General features: G+C 44.5%; 1 protein-coding gene across 6 annotated transcripts in view; it reads right to left on the bottom strand.

The window, feature by feature from the left end:
* CACNA1B (calcium voltage-gated channel subunit alpha1 B) overlaps window positions 1-21,376 on the bottom strand; it is a 164,065-nt gene that overhangs the window by 54,642 nt on the left and 88,047 nt on the right. For all 6 annotated transcript variants that reach the window (XR_013994522.1, XM_081067367.1, XM_081067364.1 and 3 more), the window contains 4 exons: window positions 4,728-4,854; window positions 3,058-3,187; window positions 2,906-2,965; window positions 1,045-1,151 (listed from right to left, as the gene is read on the bottom strand). Coding sequence is in view for 5 of the 6 variants with exons in the window: in XM_081067367.1 (XP_080923493.1) it covers window positions 1,045-1,151; window positions 2,906-2,965; window positions 3,058-3,187; window positions 4,728-4,854 (424 nt within the window). In the remaining variant the exon portion in view is untranslated. The remainder of the gene's footprint in view (window positions 1-1,044; window positions 1,152-2,905; window positions 2,966-3,057; window positions 3,188-4,727; window positions 4,855-21,376) is intronic.

Genomic DNA, 21,376 nt, shown 5'->3' with positions numbered 1-21,376 from the left:
GAGACCGGAGCTGGATCTCACCCCCTCCCCACTCTCACTCCCAGAGTCCCTCACTGGCACTGGAAAAGCTGTCACCTCCTTTATACAGAAAGAGGAGATGCAGGGCGCTGCAAGGAGGTGTGGAGAGAAAGGAGGAGGGAAGCTGCTTCTGGAAAGGAACACCCAGGAAAGTACCTCAGGGCCTGAATGACCCCCGTCTCTAGCAGGCAGTCTGACACCTGCTCACGAGCACCCCCTCACCAAGGGCTGACCATGCCCAGCCCCACCCAGCCCCCACAGAGACCCAGAGGCGAGGCAGGGACTCATGGCCTAAGAATATGGCTCCTGGCAGCATGCAGCTGGAGGGAGGAGGTAGCCCCTAGGGCTGTCAGTGTGCCCGGACGTGGGGCAGTAAGAGGGAACAGAGGGAAGGCATTACCCCATGAAGCTCCTACCAAGAGTCCAGCAACAGGGAGACAAAGAGAAGAGAGTCAGTGAGGAAGCATGCACCTCCCGCGGGCTCAGAGAACGTAGGGGCCCGGCCCTCAGCACCTGTGCCCTTCGGGTCTTCCCTGTCCTGCGTCTCATGCCACCACTTACCCATGTCTCCCCCAGCTGCACCCAGGCCCTCCACACATGACTCATCCCCACTGCCACGCAGACTGGGGGAGCCACTCCAGGCCCAGACACAATGGGGCTGAGTGTGACTCACTAGGGAACTGGAGAAAATGCCCAATACCCGCTGGATAGATGCCCAGGCACCTGCCAGCTCTGGCTGGCCAAGCAACACAGCTGAGGTTGGGGAGCAAAAGTAGAAAGTTGTTGGGAAACACGGGGAGAGGCAGATGCGAAATAAGCCAGAGGCCCGCCCACCCTATTTCAGAACCAAAGGCCGTGTCAGGCTCAAGCACCTTGAGGTCCTCCCAATCCCACAGCTGGGGCCCCGGCAGATGGGGATGGGCTACAAACAGCCCCGGCGCCAGCGCTGCTCCGTGCCCTGCGTCCATCCCATTGCAGATCTGGGGGCTGCCCCCAGTCACATCCAGAGCACACATGGGTACTTACGAGAAGGCAAACGCCACCAGGGCCCCACTGACCACAATGAAGTCCAGAATATTCCACAGGTCCCGGAAGTAGGCCCCAGGATGCAGCAGCAGCCCTAAGTCGATCATCTTTGGGAAGAGACACATTTTGGGGTACAGGGCACTTCAAAACAGAGGCAGAGCCAGACCCCAGAGTCGTGGGGTTGGGAGAAGGGTGCCGCTCCAGCTCACGCCCTCCCAGGGATAGGGGATCAGGCCCAGGCATACCCTCTGAGGTCCTCATGGGCTTTGGACTTCAATTGGGGGGGGGCACTGATCCCCAAGATCCCGACATGGTCATGATGGGTGAGATCCTGCCTGGGCCCCCACCTCCCCTGGAGCCTGGGCTGCAGGCACACAGCCCAGGGTGCCCACACCTGGCCAGACCCTGCATGAGGACGAAGGGCTGGTGGCATTCACAGGGACCTGGTTCTGCCACTCCTAGAGCTCTGACAATGTCTCTAAGCCTGTTTCCTCGTCTGTAAACTGCGATAACAACACCTCCGCCAGGACTTTGCAAGTATAAGGACGACATGTGGACACACACACAATAAAAGCCAGCCTGAGTCACATGCACGGCACACAGTAAGCCATACGACAGCCAGATACTGCACACGGACGCACATGCTGACACCTGAACACACACCAGCCACTCGTCACACACGGACAAGGTAGCAATGCCCGGAGCTCAGACAAAACACTGAAGTCTCAGTGAAATGGGGTTCATCTGCCACCAAATACTGGGGCCCTCTGAAAGCAAAGTCTTCATCAGCCCTGTGTGGGCTCTTCCTGTCCAAGTTCCGGCCTGAGCCCCGCCCCCTGCCCAAGGCCCCTCCTCCCTGCCAAGGCCACGCCTCCTATCCGAGGCCCCGCCTCCCTGCCAAGGCCCCGCCCTGTATAGAGCATAGAAAATGTTGGATTGACGTTTGCAAAACAAGTTGTTTACTAGTAGGGACAGGACTAAGGCTGCACATGTGTGAGACTGATAAGAGTGAAGTAAAAATTAAGACGTCTATGTGTGAAACTGAGGGTAACAAAACTGAGTGATAAACACATTCACCAAAACCACTTCTGGTTCTCACCTAAGAAGTAAACAAGTCTAAAGAAAAGAGGATAAAAGCAGACCTCCAGAGCCATGAGTGCCCTGAGTAGTCTGACTGGGCGCTCCGGCTAAGACCCTCTGCAAGGTGCAAGCTGCGATACTCCCAGACTCTCCGAAGCTCTTCATTGCAAGACCCACTCGCCTGAGACCCGACGTGGACCCAGTCGCCTCTCCCGGACCAGGGACCTTCTCCATCCCGATATACTCCAGAACTTGGTTCATTATTAAATTCTATTCTGTTCTGTACAACCTTCTGTGCTGACCAGAGCATTGGCCTCTGGAGGGACACTGGCTCCCAAATACACCTGTGTTACTCATCACTCTGTCTGAACCTGTGTGCCGGGGCTTTGTTCCCCACTCGCATCATGAGTACCACATAGGGACATAGGACCCTGTCGAGGGGTTAATATCCCCTTGACTTTCAGGAAGAGACTGCAATGTCAAGACTGCCCTTCCAGGCGCTGGCAACATGCCCTTGTGGCCGAGGCCCCGCCGAGGTCCCTCGGGAAGGTCAGAGGCGCGGTGGGGACAAGGCGCCGGCGGGGAGCTGTCCTGAGGCTTAGGTGACGCCGGGGTGAGTCCTCAGTGAATGGGGCCTCCTTCCCACAACACAGCGCACACACAAGGCACAGTCCCCACAGGCGCTCCTATGAGGTCACGGCCCAGCCCCGGCCCGGGTCGGTCACAGCCACGAGGAAGGATGAGCAAAGCACTGGGGTGGGCCACCGAGCGCACAGCTCACCTTGATCACCATCTCAAAGGTGAAGACACCGGTGAAAATGTAGTCCAGGTACTTCAGGGCCTGAAACCAGAAGGGGGCAAACCTCAGGGGCTGCGGGCGTCCCCGAGCAGCCCGGGCGTCCCCTGTCCTCCACTCCCTGACGGCGCACTCACGTTGTTCCGGGGCGAGTCCGTCCGTACAGGGTCCTCGGCGGCCAGGGCGACGCTGCTCAGGGCGATGACCACCAGGATGACCATCTCGAAGTACCGCAGGGTGACCACGTAGTGGCAGGCGCGCCGGAGCCTGGGGACGCAGCGCGCTCAGGGTGGGCCACGCGCACCCCCTGCTGGGCTGGCCCTTCCCATCCACTTGGCAGCTGCGTCTCAGGAGGGCGTGCCCTGGTCGCCCCACCCGGGCCACCCTGCAGGACCCAGCTGCCAAGCAGAGGCTCTGGGTGTCATCCCTGACATCTCCCTCCCTTTCCACATCTAAGCTAACATCAAATTCTGCAGATTCTCCCCAACATTTCACTTCTCAACCCCTCCACTAGCACTGCCCCATCAAAACAGACCACCTACTAAAGGGTCTGCCTGTCTCCAGTCTTCCCACCAAAGGACTCTGCTGAAGGGCAGCCAGGCTGTGTCACCACCTTTCTCTAACCTCCTATGCGTCTGGTTTCTCCGTAGGACACGTGACAGGCTCTGTGTACGTCTGTGCCTTTCCACCCAATTCTGCCTGCACCTACCCTGAGCCCAGCACCACTCACATCAGGACGGCTGCAAATTCTCCCTACAGAGAGGCTGCTCCCTCTTCACCTTAACTCTCCTCCCCTCGGGTCTCAGCTGGGCCCCAGCCTTCCTCCAGGACAGCTACCCTGGCTGTCCCCACTTGCTCCCAGACACCAGGACCTCCCTCTCAGTGGCTCCAGCCCTGTACTGATCGGGCACACAGCCTGTCCCTCCTCAACGGTCACTGTGACAGCCAGGGGCCAGCTCTGTCTCCAGCATCATTTTCCTCCCAAACCTAAGCAAAGCAGTACAGGCTCCCAATACCTGTCCTCAGTGAAGGGGAGGGGGAGGAGCTGGGGGGAAAGGCTGCGGGGTGCCAAAGGCAGAAGAGCTGGCAGGACAGACAGCCAATGCACAGAGCCGGGACCCAGCTGTCCTCTGAGCCCCTCCCTCTTACATCTGCTCCAACCCCGCCTCCTGCTGGGGCCAACCTGACCTTCCCCCTAATTTGGCCCCAACAGTGGCATCTCCGCCCCCAGCTCTGTGTTCCCTTAGTGCTGACCCCCATGGGACATCTTCCGTCCTTTCCATATTGGTCTCCTTTGCTGCCTGTCTCTCCCACTAGCAGGGAAGCTTCCTAAGGAGGGGGCCCTTGTCTGCTCTGTTCTTTTGTGGTGTGTCCCCAGCAACCTAGAATGCCATCTGGCACATAACTACTGTTTGCGCTAATGACGGCCGTTGCGATGGTCAGAAACCCATGGTGACTGTGGGGTAGGTAAACAGGCCCACGCATGCCGCACAGGTGCACGCATGGACATGAACGGGGCGTGTGTGCAGAGACAAACAATGGCCACGGCGGGGGTTCAAGCCAGGCTCTGGCACTGTCAGTGTTCAAATCCTGGCTCTACCACTCAGCCTGGCTGTGTGTCTGTGGACAAGCCACGACTTCCGTGTCCTCATGTGTAAAGTGACGAACGACTGTATGTGCTTGGCATGCTGCTGTGATATCAGGACATTAACATGTGAAGCGCACAGCATCAGAGCCCGTGGGGTCAGCCCCAGCTCTAGCTCTGTACCCCCCGGTGGCACACAGCATGGGCAGGGGCAGGACTCACAGGTTGGTGGGGCTTAGGCAGAACATGGAGCTGTATGGGACGATGGGTCGGGGGCCACTGGGCGTCACTTCAGCCGCTTCCACCTCCTTCTTGCCCTCTGCTTGGCTTTCCAGGTCCACATTGCCACCTGCAAGGACACAGCGCCCCCAAGTTAGGGGTGTGGCCACATAAAGGTCACATCACACAGGTCTCACCCAGGCAACAGATGCCCTCCCAGCCCCAACCCCACAGGCGAGTGGACCCACCCAGGAAAAGATACGTGGCTAAGAACACAGCGTCAGAGGAGACGCCCTCCAATCATGTCGGATCATGATGGAAGTGAGTAACGGCCAGGACTGCGCCGTCTGCCAGAGCCCTGAAGGGATCCTTCCTCACCTCTCACTTCTCCAGGGTCAAGCACTGTGCGCGCCTCTGCCCCCACTAGGAGCCACTGTCTAGGTGTCCCCCTCAGCCCCAGAGACCGTGGCCAGTAGGCTCCCCTCCCTTGGTTCAGGATTCACCACTCGAAAAAAGATACTATGTGGCTGCCTCTGTGGGACCTTGGCCCTGGACCACAGGTGCACTCGGAACCAGGCAGCACAGTCAGACCCCACCTGGGTCCTCTCCTTCAGGGCCCGAGGGAAGGCCCTGGGACTTACTGTGCCAGGGACTTACTTCAGAGGGCGCTGGCCCAAGGAGGACTTCAGCACAGGGTGCTGTCCAGCAGGCACCACCCTACTCCCCACTCCTCATTCCCCCTTCCCTAGACCATCCTTGGCTCTCTGCATGCCCTCCCCAACTTGGTTCCCACAAGTCACAATCCCCAGGGTTAGAATGACCATGACCTTTGCTCTTCACCATCGGAGTTCCCCACTGGCACCACTGGAGTCCCCTGCCAAAGGCAGAAATTACACCGTCTTCTAAGAAAGCTGGTCTGAAATACTTATTTAAAGGCCTGAAAAACTCTGTTGATTTAACTTGTAAAGCCTATCTCCTGAGAAAATCAAGGATGTGTACAAAAATCTGTATTCACAGAGGTGGTTGTTATAAGTTCTTTTACAATAACAAAAAATTATAAAACGTACCACCATAGGATATTGACTACATATGCCCGGTATACACAAACCATCATACTCTGGTTATTAAAAATGCCTATAAATAGTTTAAACGACAAAGGAAGATGCTTACAATATGGTAAGTTAAAAAAAAGACAGACTACATACTTGTATATCCCAGATAAGCTCAACTACAAAAAACAACATATATGGGGAACGAAATAACACCGAAATAATAAATGGTGAGCTCTGAATGGCTTTCTGAAAGTGATTTTAATTCTTCACTATACTTCTAACATCCAAAAAATTTTCTATGATGATCATTCATTACTCTCAAATTAAGAAACATTTATTATTTTAAAACCACGGCTTTTCAGACTCTTCCACTACAACAATAAAGCAAACTCAAGAATAAGTAAATGGTAAACAAATAAACAAAAACACCCCACAAACATGGACTCTATGAAGAATTCTGCTGCTCAAGAGAAGTGGAACAAAGATGTCAACGCCTGGATGGAAATACTTCTCTTGAAACAGATTTGCAACAGCAAGTAAATCAATTAAGTTAAAGCAGACTGAGAAAAAAGGGAGATTGAAATGAGAAAGGACTAAATAAACTCATTGTTAGAAGTTTACTAAAAAAAAAAATTTTAGCAGTAACAACAGTTAAATCACTGAAATAGAAGACACTCAGCAAGGTGGCACAGGGGACTGGGGAAGGGAGAGGAGTTCACCGAGAAGCAGTCGCGTGCGGACACGGGGCCTTCCTCCGGGTACAGGCACTCACTGGCGGGTACTGCTGTCTCCATTCTGCAGAGTAAGAACCTGGGGCGGAGCTGAGGGCACGTGGTCCACCAATGCCGACTGCCAGGCACTGAATCACTGAGCTCCCTGTTAGATTGCTGCCCCCACCGGCTAGAGTGAGCCCAGCTGGTGGCAGTGGCGCCCTGAGCTTCTGGGAAAGCAAATGTAAATGCCCTCTGGCAAAAGCAGCGCCCATCTGACCCACGGACTCCCCTTCTCAGCTTGAAGGGAATTTAAGCCCAATTGTCTCTGGACATCCATCTGAGGGGTAGACAGCATTTTTCTCCTCCACTTTTATAGCTGGAATGGCACCAGCTATGTACCACCCTTCGGAGAACTGAACAAGCAGTCATTCAATCAGTTCATTTTCTGTAGGGCTTAAGTATCTCAGCCCCAGCTGAGAAAAGGTGGGTTAAGGTCAATCATCTATGAACTCCAATTAAAACATCACCAAACATACAGGAACAAAGGTCACCCTGTGTGAAAGACAGCAGAAACTAAAAGTAACAGATGAGTATAAAAGAACTAAAAATAAATATGTAAGAAAATTAAAAATTAATCTTAAAAAAAAGAACAAGCAATAAAAGTCTATAACTCTGGTCCAGCATTTCAATGGCCTGTGGCAGAGAAGGTTCCAGTGGACTCGTCCTCCGACTGAAAACAAATCTAACAGCTGGACAAAACGCATACCCTACGGTTTCAGGCGCTGGCAGGCAACACACGGACAAACCGAAGCGGCATCTTCGGGAGCAGGGGACCCCACCTTGTGCCTGAGACCACTGTCCTATGAGCAGTACAAGAGCAGAAGGCGGCACTCTCACTGGGGGAGGAGGGAAAGCTCGGAGTTGGAGGAAAGGAGGGGCGACGCACAGAGAAGTGAGTCCCTCCCCAGCCCAGGCAAGCGCCCTCCGGCCTCTGTAGCCGAAGCAAATGCCCTCCGGGAGCCCATCTGGAAGGAGAGAGCAGGGCCAAGCCTCGATGCTGGGTGCAAACGCCCAGAGACGGGCCTCCCAGGATCTCTCCCAGGGCTGCTCCCGTTTGGGTCGTGATCCGGTTGCAGCTGCACAGACTGTGAATCATGTGCTCACACGCCTGTTGTCCCCACAAGGCCTACTGTCAGTCATGGCATTTTCAGGAATGTGTACGTTATGTTATAGCAGGAGTGTCTGTACTTCACGAAGGCAGAAAACAATGTTAAAGGAAGGTCTGAGGTGCAGGAACAAAAGGTAAGCCAAAAATTAGTAAGCCAAGAAACTGAATCTAAATAAACATAGTCTCTGTAAAGTCAAAATAATAATGATGACATTGAATTTGCGAGCTCAGAGACAAGAGTCCAACGCTAGACAGAGTGATGAGGAAGTTGGGAGCAGGGCTGCTGGGCTGAGGGGTCAGTACTGCTCACAGGGGGCTTAGGAAGACGAACGCTAGAATCCCGAGGACAACCACTAAAACCAGTAGAATTCATAGTTTTAAACCAGTGGGGGGGAACATGATACGTACACAAATAAACAACCAATTATTCAATAGAACAAATGAAGGAAAGGAGGAAAATGGAACAAAAGTCAGAATCTAAAATCCAAGTAAGTAAATAATCACAATAAATATAAACAGACTGAACCTGCCTACTGACTGACATAGATTATCCAGCTGGGTTTTTAAAAAAATACACTTATATGTACTTTCCAAGAGACAAGCCTAAACTATAAGGCCACACAAAGCATGCAAGTCAAAAGACAGAAAAAGAACACAGCAAATGTTCATTTAAAAAGAAAATAGCTCATGTATATATTCACATCGGAAAAATACACTTCAAGGAAAAAAATCATTATTAGTTAAAGAAAATCACCACAAGATGACAAAAGGTTCAGCTCTAGAGAGAAACAACAATTCTACTCATATATAAAGTAGCTTAAAACATAGAAATTAAACACATTAATTTTAATAAAACACTTTAAAAAAAAAAAAAGAAATAAAAGACAAAGTCTCACAAAAGGGATTTAGAAACACATGTAACAGAGGGATGGCTCGCCTGTCTGAGGCCACCTCGTTCCACCTGCGATGTCCTCAGGAGAACACGGTCACAGGTGGCAGAGCTGGGCATCAGGGGATCCGCGGGCGGATGGACTTGTGCTAGCACAGCCCCACCCATCCCTCGCCCTCAACATAAAAGAAGCCAGAACTCTGGCAAAATGTGGTTCCCATGTCCTCAACCAATAAACCTCTCCTGACTCCAAACTTTGACGTTTTGAGTTTCGGCCTTTTAAAGCATCAGGCGCATGGACCTTGGACAGCTGACACTCATAGTTACTATTTTAGAAACATATGCGATAGTGCTTCGTCATCTGTTAGACTATTTTCTTTATTGAGCTGCACATGTCACTATTCCAAATGACTGCATTAAATATAGGTGTATATGTGCGTGAATAAGAGTGGACAGATCTACCAGGAGAAGGTATACCAATGCACCTCTCTCAATTATCAGTGGATCGATCAGGCAAAATATTAGGAAATATATAGACTATTAGGCAATACAGCTAACAAATGATTCAGCAGACAAACATAAAAAGCCCTGAGATCCCCAAATTAAAGAAAACATACTCCTTCTAAGCTTGCATGGAACATTTACAAATGTTGGCCACATGCTAAGGCAGAAAGCAACTGTATATATGTCTCAAAGGGAACCACTGAGGGGGCAGAAAAATAATTTTCCTTCTACCCTTCTAAGTTCTTCTGGCTGGACTAATAATCAAATTAACACGAGACAGATTAACAGGAGAAAATGACCAGATTTATTACATACTGAGGAAAGAGTAAAGAAACAACATGGAGTCACCACAGCCAAGCTAACAAAATTACTTAAGTCCCAATGAGTTGAAACCTGAGGAAGAGATTTTGCTTTCCTTTAAGCTGAGGACTTAAACTTCTGAACTCACTTGCTTGGAGGCACGTGACTCCTACAGCTAGCCCTCCGGAGAACTCGGGGAAAAACGTTCGCATGCATGTCCAGTCGGCCTGACATCTGGGAGATGACCTCCTCGGACCAGTCCAGAAGCTAAGACCTCAGCACTGATTCTTCTCAAGAATCTACTGTTTACTATAAGAACTCTCAGCTTTTCTGTTTTCTTCAGGACACTCTGGGTGCCACCTGGTAGTACAGTGTTCCCTGATTTGCAAATCTTAAGACCCTTGAATAATACTTTGTCATTTAATTCTAGTGAAGCTTTCATTAAAACACAGAGGATGGTAAATATGGGGCTCCCTAAGTATGGGACCCGAAGGGGAACCTTGGGCAGCTAAGGCTTATATGCCCTTCGGGAGTCAGGGGAAGGGGGTCAGGGGCCTGGGACTTCAAAAGGAAACTACACAGAAAGAACAAACATGTAAACAAATCTTGCTGGGACCCCGGAAACAATGGGACACAGAGGGGAGTCTAACAGCCTTGGCTAGGATTCTCAAGGTCTGCCACACTGATAATGCTCCCTACCTTTAAACAGGTTTTTCTATCTGAATTCCGTTAGGCAGGTAAAGGGTGGGAAGTCAAAGGTTCTTTCTGAGTCTTTTGTTTCTTAAAGAAATAACCAGCTTAGAATGATCAATATTCCAAAAAGCACATTCTGGGATTGCAAACTTCCCCTCACCATCACACAGATTGTGTTCTCTAATCACAGTGCAATTAAGTTAGAAGTATCAGGCAGCAATCAGAAGCAAAACAGTTAAAGATTTAACTTTTAGTTAAAAAAATAGATTTAACTTTTATAATAGGAAATGTAAAAACAGACTTTAAAGAGTTCATAGGTCAGAAATTAAAGTCCATCGGCAGCATAACTGTGTCTACAGACAAAAACAAAATAATCTACAGAAAAATTATTTAGAGTAACACGAAAGATTGGCAACTCTGTGGCTGGACAAAAAAACTGTATTTCTATCCAGTAGGAGCAAATAAGTAGAAAATACAATTTTTCAAAGAATATCACTTTGAAAACAATAAGCAAAGGACAACGACAAAAAGAAGGAATTTTAGGGCAGTGAAACTATACGATTCTATAATGGTGGATACAAGTCACATGCCTGTCCAAACCCACATAATGTATAGCACCAAGAGTGACCCTAAGGTCAACTGTGGACTCTGGGTGCCGAGGAGGTGTGTCGGTGTGGGCTCACGGATTGCAACAGATGTATCTTCAGGGGGGTGCTGATGGTGGAGGGGACTGTGTGTGCGGGGGACCCAGAGTCTATGGCCAACTCGCTTCTACTGTGAACCTAAAACTGCCCTAAGAAAAAAATTAAAAGATAGAAGGACAAAATCTTCAGGATAAGGGAGAAAAGACACAAATACAAAAATCAAAGAAATTAGATAAAAATCCTACAATCTTACATCTGAATTACAAATACCAAAAGAATACATGATATATTCTTCTCTTTAAAAAGGAAATGCAGTCCTGAAAGCCTGAATGCTGCAAATCTCGGCGATGGCCCATTGTCACCAAGGGAGGCGGGGCCTCTGGGACACCAACGTGAGGCCCTCAAGGGTCCCCAAGGGAAGCGAGGGAAGCTCTGAGGGTAGCGGGTCTCAGGGAATGGAGGCCGCAGTGGGTCCGTTCCCACGGGGTCTGAATGAAGGTCCAGCTGTCCCGACCTGCGCAATGGCCAGGGCCACCTGGGGTGTCTGCAGTCTGCACCCCACGCCGGCCACCTCCTGCAGTCCCAGGCAGTCCTTTGGAGAGTGTCTGAGGCTGAGAGCAGTGGCGGCAAACGCCCCCTGAGGTGGGGAAGGGAAGTCCAAGGACATCAGTGACCAGTACATGGGGCTTTCTGGAGAAATGGCCAGTCCCAGGTATGGGACGGGAAAGGCACACAACGATCCTGCGACATGTGGTCACTAATGAAACCCAGCAAGCTGCCAATGACCATGACAGGCATGTGAGAAGGTCAAAAAAGCCAACTGTAAGAGGCTTCCACAGGCCAAAAACAGGGCAATTTCAGCACCAAAAGGAACAGTGTATTGAAAGGACTGAAACACATCAAACACATTAAAATCCAAAACTTCATGGTGATAACTTTCTTAAATCTCTCATTGGTCATATTTGGAGTTCCTAAGGTGTCAACTCATAATTTTTAGAACTTAACCATAAATAAAGGGACAGAACGAGCATGTTTCTTGCTTAAAATAAATACAAGTGTATTTCATGGAGATCCAAAAGTTGGAGAGGTAAGAGCTTCCTTATAGAAAAAGTCAAAATCATAAAAGCATTAAAATGTGATTCCGAGTGAAATCGGGGTGACAGTCAGTGTCTACAATGGGACAGGTGGAGAACTCACAGTGGACAGGTCAGGCCGGACCCTGCGGGACACCAGACACTAAGGCTCCTGGTGCCAGCGACAGAAGTGAGTCCCTCGCCTGCAAAGCTTGCAAAGAAGTTTATCTGGCTTGCAACCAAGTCTAGCTCTGTGGTTCGCGAACAGGGGTGACTTTGCCTCCCAGGGACGTTTTCTGGTTGTCACAGCACAGGGTGCTAGTCAGCGTCTAGGGGGTAAAGGTCTAGGAAGCTGCTGAGCACTGTGAATCACACAAGAGGGCGCAAAGGCCAACTTCAATAGTGCACGGCTCAGAGGGCTGCCTCACACCTGGGTGAGCAGCAGTTAGCAGGCCATGCAGGGGGCAATGCACTAACTGATATCATGACGCAATCACCACATGCAGAAGTCGGCAATTCTACAGGACAATGACACGTTTCTTCAACAGATGAGTGCCATGCATAAAATCGAGGGGAGAAATTGTTGCAGAGTAAAAAAGCACGTAGACAGATTAAGCAAAGTCAAATGAGTAAATCTGATCTGGATCCTGATTCAAATACATCAATTGTAAAAGGTTATTTCTGAAATAATTGGTAAAATTTTATTTTGGGATAAATATTAGATAATATTAAGGAATTGTAATCAACACTGCTGGGTTAATGATGCTTTTGAGGTTGTTAGACCCTTAATTATCAGACGTGCTCACAGACACACTTTTGCTAAAATAACAAAAAAGGTACAAGTGAAACAAGACAGGCGAATGTGGATGATTCTTGAGGGTGGGTAACATAAACATGGTGGTTCATTATACTTGTGTCTCTACTTTTAGTGTTCCAGCTGTCCGTAATAAAAAGGTTTTCATGTATGCAGCCACAGACAGAGGACAGAGCCATACAAAAGAACACGTCAGAAGAACGACTGGTTTCTTAACAGAAACAGCAGGAGACAGAGGACAGTGGAATAGTCGCATATGCTGAGAAAATAACTAGCTAGCTACCTAGCTAACTAGCTAACTAGCTAGCTACCTAATTAACTAACTAGAATTCCATACAAAACGAAACTTTCTACAAACAAGGGCAAAATAATGACTTTTCAGGCAAATTGAGAGAATGTGCCACCATCAAACTTCACTAAAATAAATTAGAAAAGATGTTCTTCAAGTAGAAGGAAATAAAAACCAAATGGATGATACAAAATACAAGGAGATACAAGTAGGAATAATGAAATCAACAGAAAACAAAATAAAAAACCAAAAAAAGCACATAAACCTCTGACATTTGGAAATTCAAAACCATATTTAGAAAGTAGAAGAAAGGAAATAATACATAAGAACAGAAATCAATGAAACAGAAAACAAAGATACAATAGAGAAGATCAAGAAAGCCAGAGTGAGGCATTGATAGTCTATTTAAATAGACAAACCTTTAGGGGAAAAGCATTTATGAAGGGAAGGCGAGAAGGAGGGAAGGAAGGAAGGAAATTAGAAATGTAAGAGTGGCCATAACTACAAATCCAGCAGGAACTAAAAAGAAATGATGCTGGCACTCATAGACAATGACATTCCAATTTTCCCATATCCTCCAAAACCAGATGGCAAATAAGGGAAGGTCAGTCCACACTGACAGCATGTGGGAAAGAAGGAAACTGCAAACCTGAATTTACATGTAACTGCGGTCTGCAGATCAGGCAGGGGCCGTGTGGAGGGTCCTTGTGGCCGGGGGACATGGACAACATCAACTCGTGTTCATCAGAAGAGGTCCCAGCCTGAGTAGAGTCCTGAGAACGGACTGAGACCTGCTGGGTCAGAGTATCGCTCCTGGGGACTTGAAAGGAAGGGCTTGGAAACTACATGGGCTGGAGGTGGCAACCTGGGGGAGATCCTGCTTCTGAAGGAAAAAGAGATACTCAAAAAGAAGAGGTACACGTAGGGGCTTAGTTATGGAATGGAAGAAACACGTGGCTGAGGCCCAGGGTCCTCTAGAGACAGGAGATTATCAAAGAATGAGAACTAGGCAGACATTCCCGCCTGGCACGACTGACCAAAGAAACAGGATTTCATCGTTCTTGTAAACAAGGTGTTGCACCAAAAAGCAATTAAGTTACCCAGACCACTCCCCTACTCTCCAGAAAATCACATGAAACTGCAGGCCCAGGATAAATGCATCGCATTTCCTCACTATCAGAAAAAGGAACCCAATACCCCCACAAAGCTTCTGCCAGAAGAAAATAGGATTGTAAAGATGAAAACTTTTCAGCTAATAAAAATACTACACATAAAAAAACAACTGCAAAGCAAAGGGAAACTGTAACATAACTTTCCCACACAGAGTAAACAGAATTAAACAGAAATCTCTAGTAAGAAAAAGCATCACAAATCAGATTCAAAAGCTCAAAATGAAAATGTATGGACAACTAGGAGATGTGAGATGAGAGCTGACCAAACCCAAGAATGAAATAAAAATAAAAAAATAAAAAAGACAAAATCGTCTGAGAAAGGAAGTTAAAGATAAAACCAAGATGATCTCAGAAATCACAAGGAGTCCAAGGGAAAATAGGTATGACTGAAAGTGGAGCAAGGGACAAAAAATATGGGAATGAAATGAGCCAAAAAATACTAAATAAGGAATGAGTTTTCAAAAAGATCAGAGAGACAGAAAAACAGAAGACAGGCAAAGTAGATACAACATTTCTATAACTAGAATGTCTGAAAAACAAAAATAAAACAATATAACAGAACATTTATAACTATAAATATAACTATAAACTATAATCATAGAAATTTTTCCTGAAATAAAATTACACCCATCAATTGATTTTTGACAAAGTGCCAAAGTAATTCAATGGGAAAAGGTTAGCCTTTTCCACAAATAGTAATGGAATAAATGAACATCCATGGGCGGGAGGGGTGGAGAGGGTGGTTGAGGGGTGGCTAAAAAGAATCTCAACCCTTACCTCACACCATGTATAAAAATTAACTTGAGACTTCAGCTTCTGGGAAGATGAAACAGAAATCCTTGCCCCCATTCATTCTACTAAGCAAACTAAAAGCCTGGATACCACATACAAGGCAAACCTAGGAAGATTCTGAAAGGTGGAGAGGAGAAGGCAGATCGGCTAGTAACCTTGGGACCTGAGACATGATATCGCAGCAGGCTTTTCTTCTCTGGGTTTTCTTTTACGCCTCATATAGCCTTGGTGCTAGAGAAGCTAGCAACCCAGGAATGCCAACAGACACAGATTTTTAAAAGCTCTGACAAAAGCCAGCTCGCCCTAGTGACAGGACCAGGAGACGTGCAGTTAGAACAGCAGGAAACTTGTACAATAACTACTCTGCTATAGCCAAATGCAACAGAAAAAAACTGCAGCCCTACTCCACTCGTGAGCAGAGACAGATTGGGGAGCCTGGACTTCCACCCTCGACAGCCTGTAATGAGGGACTCCAAAGCCCCTGCTTGGGTGGTATCAGAGAGAGCCAAGTGGGGCTATCTTACCCACCCTGTGGTAATAAGACCCCCAAGTCATGTAACGTCGGTAAAGATCACATGGAGTGCCTGGTCTACAATTACCACCCAGAAGTAATGAGGCATCTTCCCTTTACGTGCCAGAGTGACTCCTAGTGGAAAGCCAAGACTTTTATCAACACCCAGAGGCAATGAGGTGAACCCCTGCTATGTCAATGGAGGCCATGTGGCGAGCAGAAAGGGCACGCCCACCTCTCCCACACGGGATGTATCAGTGGAGCTAGAACTCCCAACTCAGTCCAGCTGGAAGGAAGGGCCCACTCTCACTGGTGTCAATGGAGGTCAAGTGAGGAACCTGTACGTCCACCGCCATCTGTCATTGAGACAGCTACCCAACCCTGCTGGAGCAGTGTCACAGTACACCAGCTAGGAGAGAAGATTTAAATAAGACTCACAGGCTCATAACACAATATCAAAATGTCTAGGTTTCAACAGAAAAATGATTTGTCACACCAAAAATCGGGAAAATGTCAATTTCAAGGAGAAAAAAACAATCAATAGACACCAAGATAATACAGATGTTAGAATTATCTGACAAAGATTTAAAGCACCCATCATAAAAATGCTTTAACAGACTACTAAACACACTTGAAACAAATGAAAAAATATAGAAATTTCAGCAAAGAAACAGAAAGTCTTAGCAAACAAACAGAAGATATAAAGAAGAACCAAATAAAAAATTTTAAAACTAAAAAATACAACAAATGAAATTAAAAACTCAATAGATGGACTCAACATCGGAATGGAGGATACAGAGGAAAGAATCAATGAACTGGAAGACAGAACAATAGAAATCACCCACTCTGAACAACAGAGAGAAAATAGACTGAAAAAAGTGAACAGAGCCTCAGGGACCTTTGTGAATACAACAAAAGAGCTACCATTCATGTCAACAGAGTCCTGAAAAGCAAAGAGAAAGGGGGCGGAGCTGAAGACGTATTCAAAGACATAATGGATGAAAAATTTTCCAAATTTGGCAAAAAGACATAAACCTACAAATTTAAGAATCTGAGCAAACTCCAAACAGGATAAACCTAAATAAACCCATGCCAACATACATCATTATCAAACTTCTGAAATATAAAGACAAAGAAAAAAAATCTTGAAAGCAGCGAGAGAGAAACAACATCTTACCTATAAGAAGAAAACAATTCGAATGACAGTGGATTTCTCATCAGAAACCATGGAGGTCAGAAGGAAGAGGCACACGTTTTTTTCAAGTGCTGAAAGAAAAAGAACTGTCAACCCAGAATTCTATACCCATTAAAAATATCCTTCAGGAATGAAGGGAAAATCAAGACATTCTCAGATGAAGGAAAACTAAGAGAATTTGTCACCTGCAAACCTACTCTAAAAGAATGGCCAAGGAAGGTCCTCAAAACAGAAAGTAAATTATGAAAGAAGAAATATTGGAATAGCAGGAAGGAAAAAAGAACAATAGAAGAAGTAAAAACATGGGTAAATACAATACCTTTCTTCTCCTCTTGAGTTTTCTAAATTTCTAAGTTGAAGCAAAAATTATAACATACACTGAGATGGTTTTAAATATATGCAAAGGAAATATTTAAGACAATTATATTATACATGGGGAGGAAAAAGAGAGGTGTGATTTTTATACTTCACTCCAACTGATAAAATGTCAACTCTAGTAGACTGGGATATGGTGTGTGTGTGTGTGTGTGTGTGTGTGTGTGTGTGTGTGTGTGTGTGTGTGTGTGTTTGTGTGTGTGTATTAATACCCAAAGCAACCATTACAAAAACAACAAAGAGATACACTCAAAAATACTATTGTTAAATAAAAATAAATTCTAAAATATATGTACAAGTAACCCACAGAAAGGCAGAAAAAGAAGCCAAAGAAACAAAAACAGAAAAAACAAAACACTGTTATTCAACATAGTATTTGAAGTTACAGCCAATGCAATGAGAAAAGAAAAGGAAATGGAAGGCATATCAGAATGTAAAAGTAAAAACTGTTCATTTGCAGATGAGTTGATTCACTATGTAGAAAATCTGAAGGAATCCATAAACACCTAGGGGAAACACAAACCAAAATTACATCATTTCTTTAAAATCTGATGGAGAGGAACACAATAGATGTCAAAGTCTATAAAGTTATAGTTAAATTAGTAATCAGAGAAAAACTCATAGCCTTAAATGATCAAATCATAAAATTAAATAATAAAATAAATTAACTAACTCTCCAACTCAAGAAGCTAGAAAAGGAACAACAAAGTGAAACAAAAAAACGCAGGAGGGAAACAATAAAGTTGGAAAGCAGTGATTTAAAAACTAAAACCATATTGGAATGAATAAACAAATTAGAATGCTGGTTTTTCTTAATAAAAATCTACAAAATATATAAATCACTAATTTTATCAAGAAAAAAGAGGAAAACAAAAAAATACACAGGATGAAAAATGACAAGGAGGAAAAAACACTGAATCAGAGGAAATTTTTTAATTAAGCTTCTTCTTTGCGTAACTCTAATAATTGGTGTTGGCAAAACTGGACAGATACATGCAAAAAAAACCCCACAAACTGGATGACTTTCTTACACCTTATGTAAAAGTAAACTCAAAGTCGAGTAAAGACTTAAATGTTAGATCTGAAACCATAAAACTCCAAGAAGAAAACATAGGCAGTGAACTCCTTGACATTGCTCTTAACAATATTATTTTGGATATGTCTCCTTAGGCAAGGGGAAAAAAGAGAAAACAAACAAATGGGACTACATCAAACTAGAAAGTCTTTGTAACCATCAACAAAATGAAAAGTCACTGAATGGGAGAAAATATTCACAAATGATACATCTGATAAGGGATAATATCCAAAATTTATAAAGAACTCATACACCTCAACACCAAAGAATAAAACAATCCAATTAAATAAAGAGCAAAGGACCTGAATAGACATTTTTCCAAAGAGGACATGCAGATTTTCAACAGGTACATGAAACGTTACTCAACGTCACTCATCATCAGAGAAATGTAAATTAAAACTGTAATGAGATAGCACCTCACGCCTGTCAGAATGGCCATCATCAATCAACCAACAAACAAGTGTTGGCAAGGACGCAGAGAAATGGGAACCCTCATGTACTGTTGGTGGGCTTGCAAATTGGTGCAACTGCTGTGAAAAACAGTATGAAGATTCCTCAAAAAATTAAAAATAAAGCTACCTTCTGACCCAGCAATTCCAATCCTGGGTATTTATCTAAAGAAATTCAAAACACTAATTCGAAAAGACATATTCAGCCCTATGCTCATTGCAGCATCACTTACAATAGCTAAGATATGGGAGCAACCTAGGTGTCCATTGATAGATGACTGGATAAAGAAGTGGTATATATTTATACAATGGAATATTGCTCAGCCATAGAAAGAATGAAATCTTGCCCCCTGCAACAACATCGATGGACCTAGAGGGCATTGTGTTAAGTGAAATGAGTCAGAGAAAAAAAAATAAAGCATGACCTCAGCTATACGTGGAATCTAAAAAAACCCAAAATAAATAAATAAACACAACAGAAACAGACCCATAGATACAGAGAATAAGCTGATGGTTGCCAAAGGGGAGGGGGTGGGGGATGAGGACAAAAAATAAAAAATGAAAAAAATTTTTAATTGCTGCTAAAATTTTATAAAAAGGTTTTAAAAATTCTATGTTCTATAACGAAGTGAAAGAGAATTTAAGAACAGGAAAGGAAAAATTTTGAGAAAAATTAAGCCAGTTCTTTGCAGAATTCTATGTATATAAACTAGAAAACCTAGATCAAATGGGTCATTTCTAAGGAAATTATAATTTACCAAACTGATCTCAGGAGGTAAGGAAGTTTGAACAGACGAATATCTATAAAGAAATACAGGAATTATCGAAGAACTACCCTACCAAAAAAAACCAACCAACTAACCAACCCAGGTAATCCTAAATGGTACATACTCGATCCCAGAAAAGGGAACAGAAAACTTTCTAATCTTCTTATGAGTCAGTAATAGGTAAATCCTACAGGACAGCTCCTTAGGTAACATTTCCCAGCAGAGCACCCCGGGTTTTTACCATCTGCACACCTTGGGAGAACGTATATCTCTCATTGAGACGTTGAACGCTTTCAAGGCTGATGTGCACATAGGAAAATGTACACATCCCCCAAACTCTAAACAACATTTTTAACAACAAAATGTAGGGGAAAACACAGGTCAGATTCCAATTTCATTGGTCCACTGTCAGAATCATACATGGATGTTTCTGAAAAGTGCAGTAAGTTTCAAGAAAGGAGGCATCCAACACAATGGCTTGTTGTTAACAGCTAGTTTAACTGTGGTGATCAGGAAACAATGTGTTAAGCATTTTATGTCCTAATATGACAGTTTTTACTCTTCAATGTTTACCTGTGCTTTAGTTATATTTTAACAAATTGGTTGGGGACTTTGAGTATGACCAATTGCAATGTATTATAATTTATATATTACAATTTTTCCCATTTGAAATAATGGGGAATGGGACTCGCATTACAATATTTCATTTTCAAGAATGGATTAGTGAAATTAAGCAAGAAAAACTACATTGAATTAATACGTAAACCTTATGATACTTGAACGTAATACAAGAAAGCTACAGAACACATCATACTTTAAAACATCAATCCAAAAATTCTACAGAAAATATTAACAAACAGAATCCAACATCACATTAAACAATAAATATGATAACCAAATGGAGTTTATTTTAAGATTGCAAAGACAGTTCAATATCAGAACAGTCATTATTATGAATCTCCACATTTAAGGGGAAAAAAATATGATCTCAATGGATGATAAATTCAGAAAAAATTCAGAAAAATTCAACATCTACTCCAGATGAAAATACTTATCGAGGGAGGAGCCAATGGATACTGTAACATGATTTTACACATACACACAAACACACACATACACACACACATGCTCTCAAGCCCAAAAGCAGTTCCTTACTTAGTTTAGGCAGAAAGAGTGCCCACTAACTCCACTGTTACCTGATAATGCGTTAGTCACTGGAATCAGGCAAAAAAAATAACAATGAGAGGCCTAAGACTTGGAATAGTTAGGGCTATATTTGCAGATAATGTATTTGGAAAAAAACAAGAAGAATCAATGCTAAAACTAACAATTTGAGGACTCAGGAAAGTAATAGGATACAAAATTAACATAGAAAAATCAATAGCCTAGGGCAGCCGGTTAGCTCAGTTGGTAAGAGCGTGGTGCTCTTAACACCAGGGTTGCCGGTTCAATCCCCACACAGGCCACTGTGAGCTGCGCCGTCCACAACTAGATTGAAACAACTACTTGGCTTGGAGCTGATGGGCCCTGGAAAAACACACTTAAATAAAGTTAAAAAAAAAAATCAATAGCCTAGATTTCTGCTTCAAGCAGAAGTTCTCACAGGGGACAAATCAACCCTCACACCAATAATAATCCAAACATGAGACATTTAAAGAATGAAAAGACAAGCCACAAACTGGGAGAAAATATATGCAAACCACATATCTAATAAAGGACTTGTATCCAAAATATACAGAAAAATCTTAAAACTCAACAATTAGAAAACAAACGAACCAATTAAAAAGTAGGCAAAAAAATGTCAATTCCCAGACCTCAATAAAATTAAACTAGAAACCAGTAACAGAAAGTTCACTGGAAAATCCCAAAATGTGTAGTGACTAACCACATTTCTAAATAACACATAGGTCAAAGAAGAAATATCAAGAAAAATTTAAAAATATTTTTAACTAAATGAAAATGAAAACACAACTTATCAAATTTTGTTGGATGCAGCAAAAGCAATGCCTAGAGTGAAATGTAGCTTTGAATGCATACATTAGAAAAGAAGAGAGGTCTGAAGTCAATCTAAACTTTCACCTTAGTAAACCAGAAAAAGAAAATTAAATCCAAAGTGAGCAGAGGAAAAAAATAGTACGAATTAGAGCAAAAATCAATAAAATTGAAAACAGGAAATC

This window comes from Rhinolophus hipposideros (genome assembly GCF_964194185.1).
Source record: "Rhinolophus hipposideros genome assembly, chromosome: 11".
NCBI classification, from domain to species: Eukaryota; Metazoa; Chordata; class Mammalia; order Chiroptera; family Rhinolophidae; genus Rhinolophus; species Rhinolophus hipposideros.
This window is presented reverse-complemented; position numbering and strand designations above follow the sequence as displayed.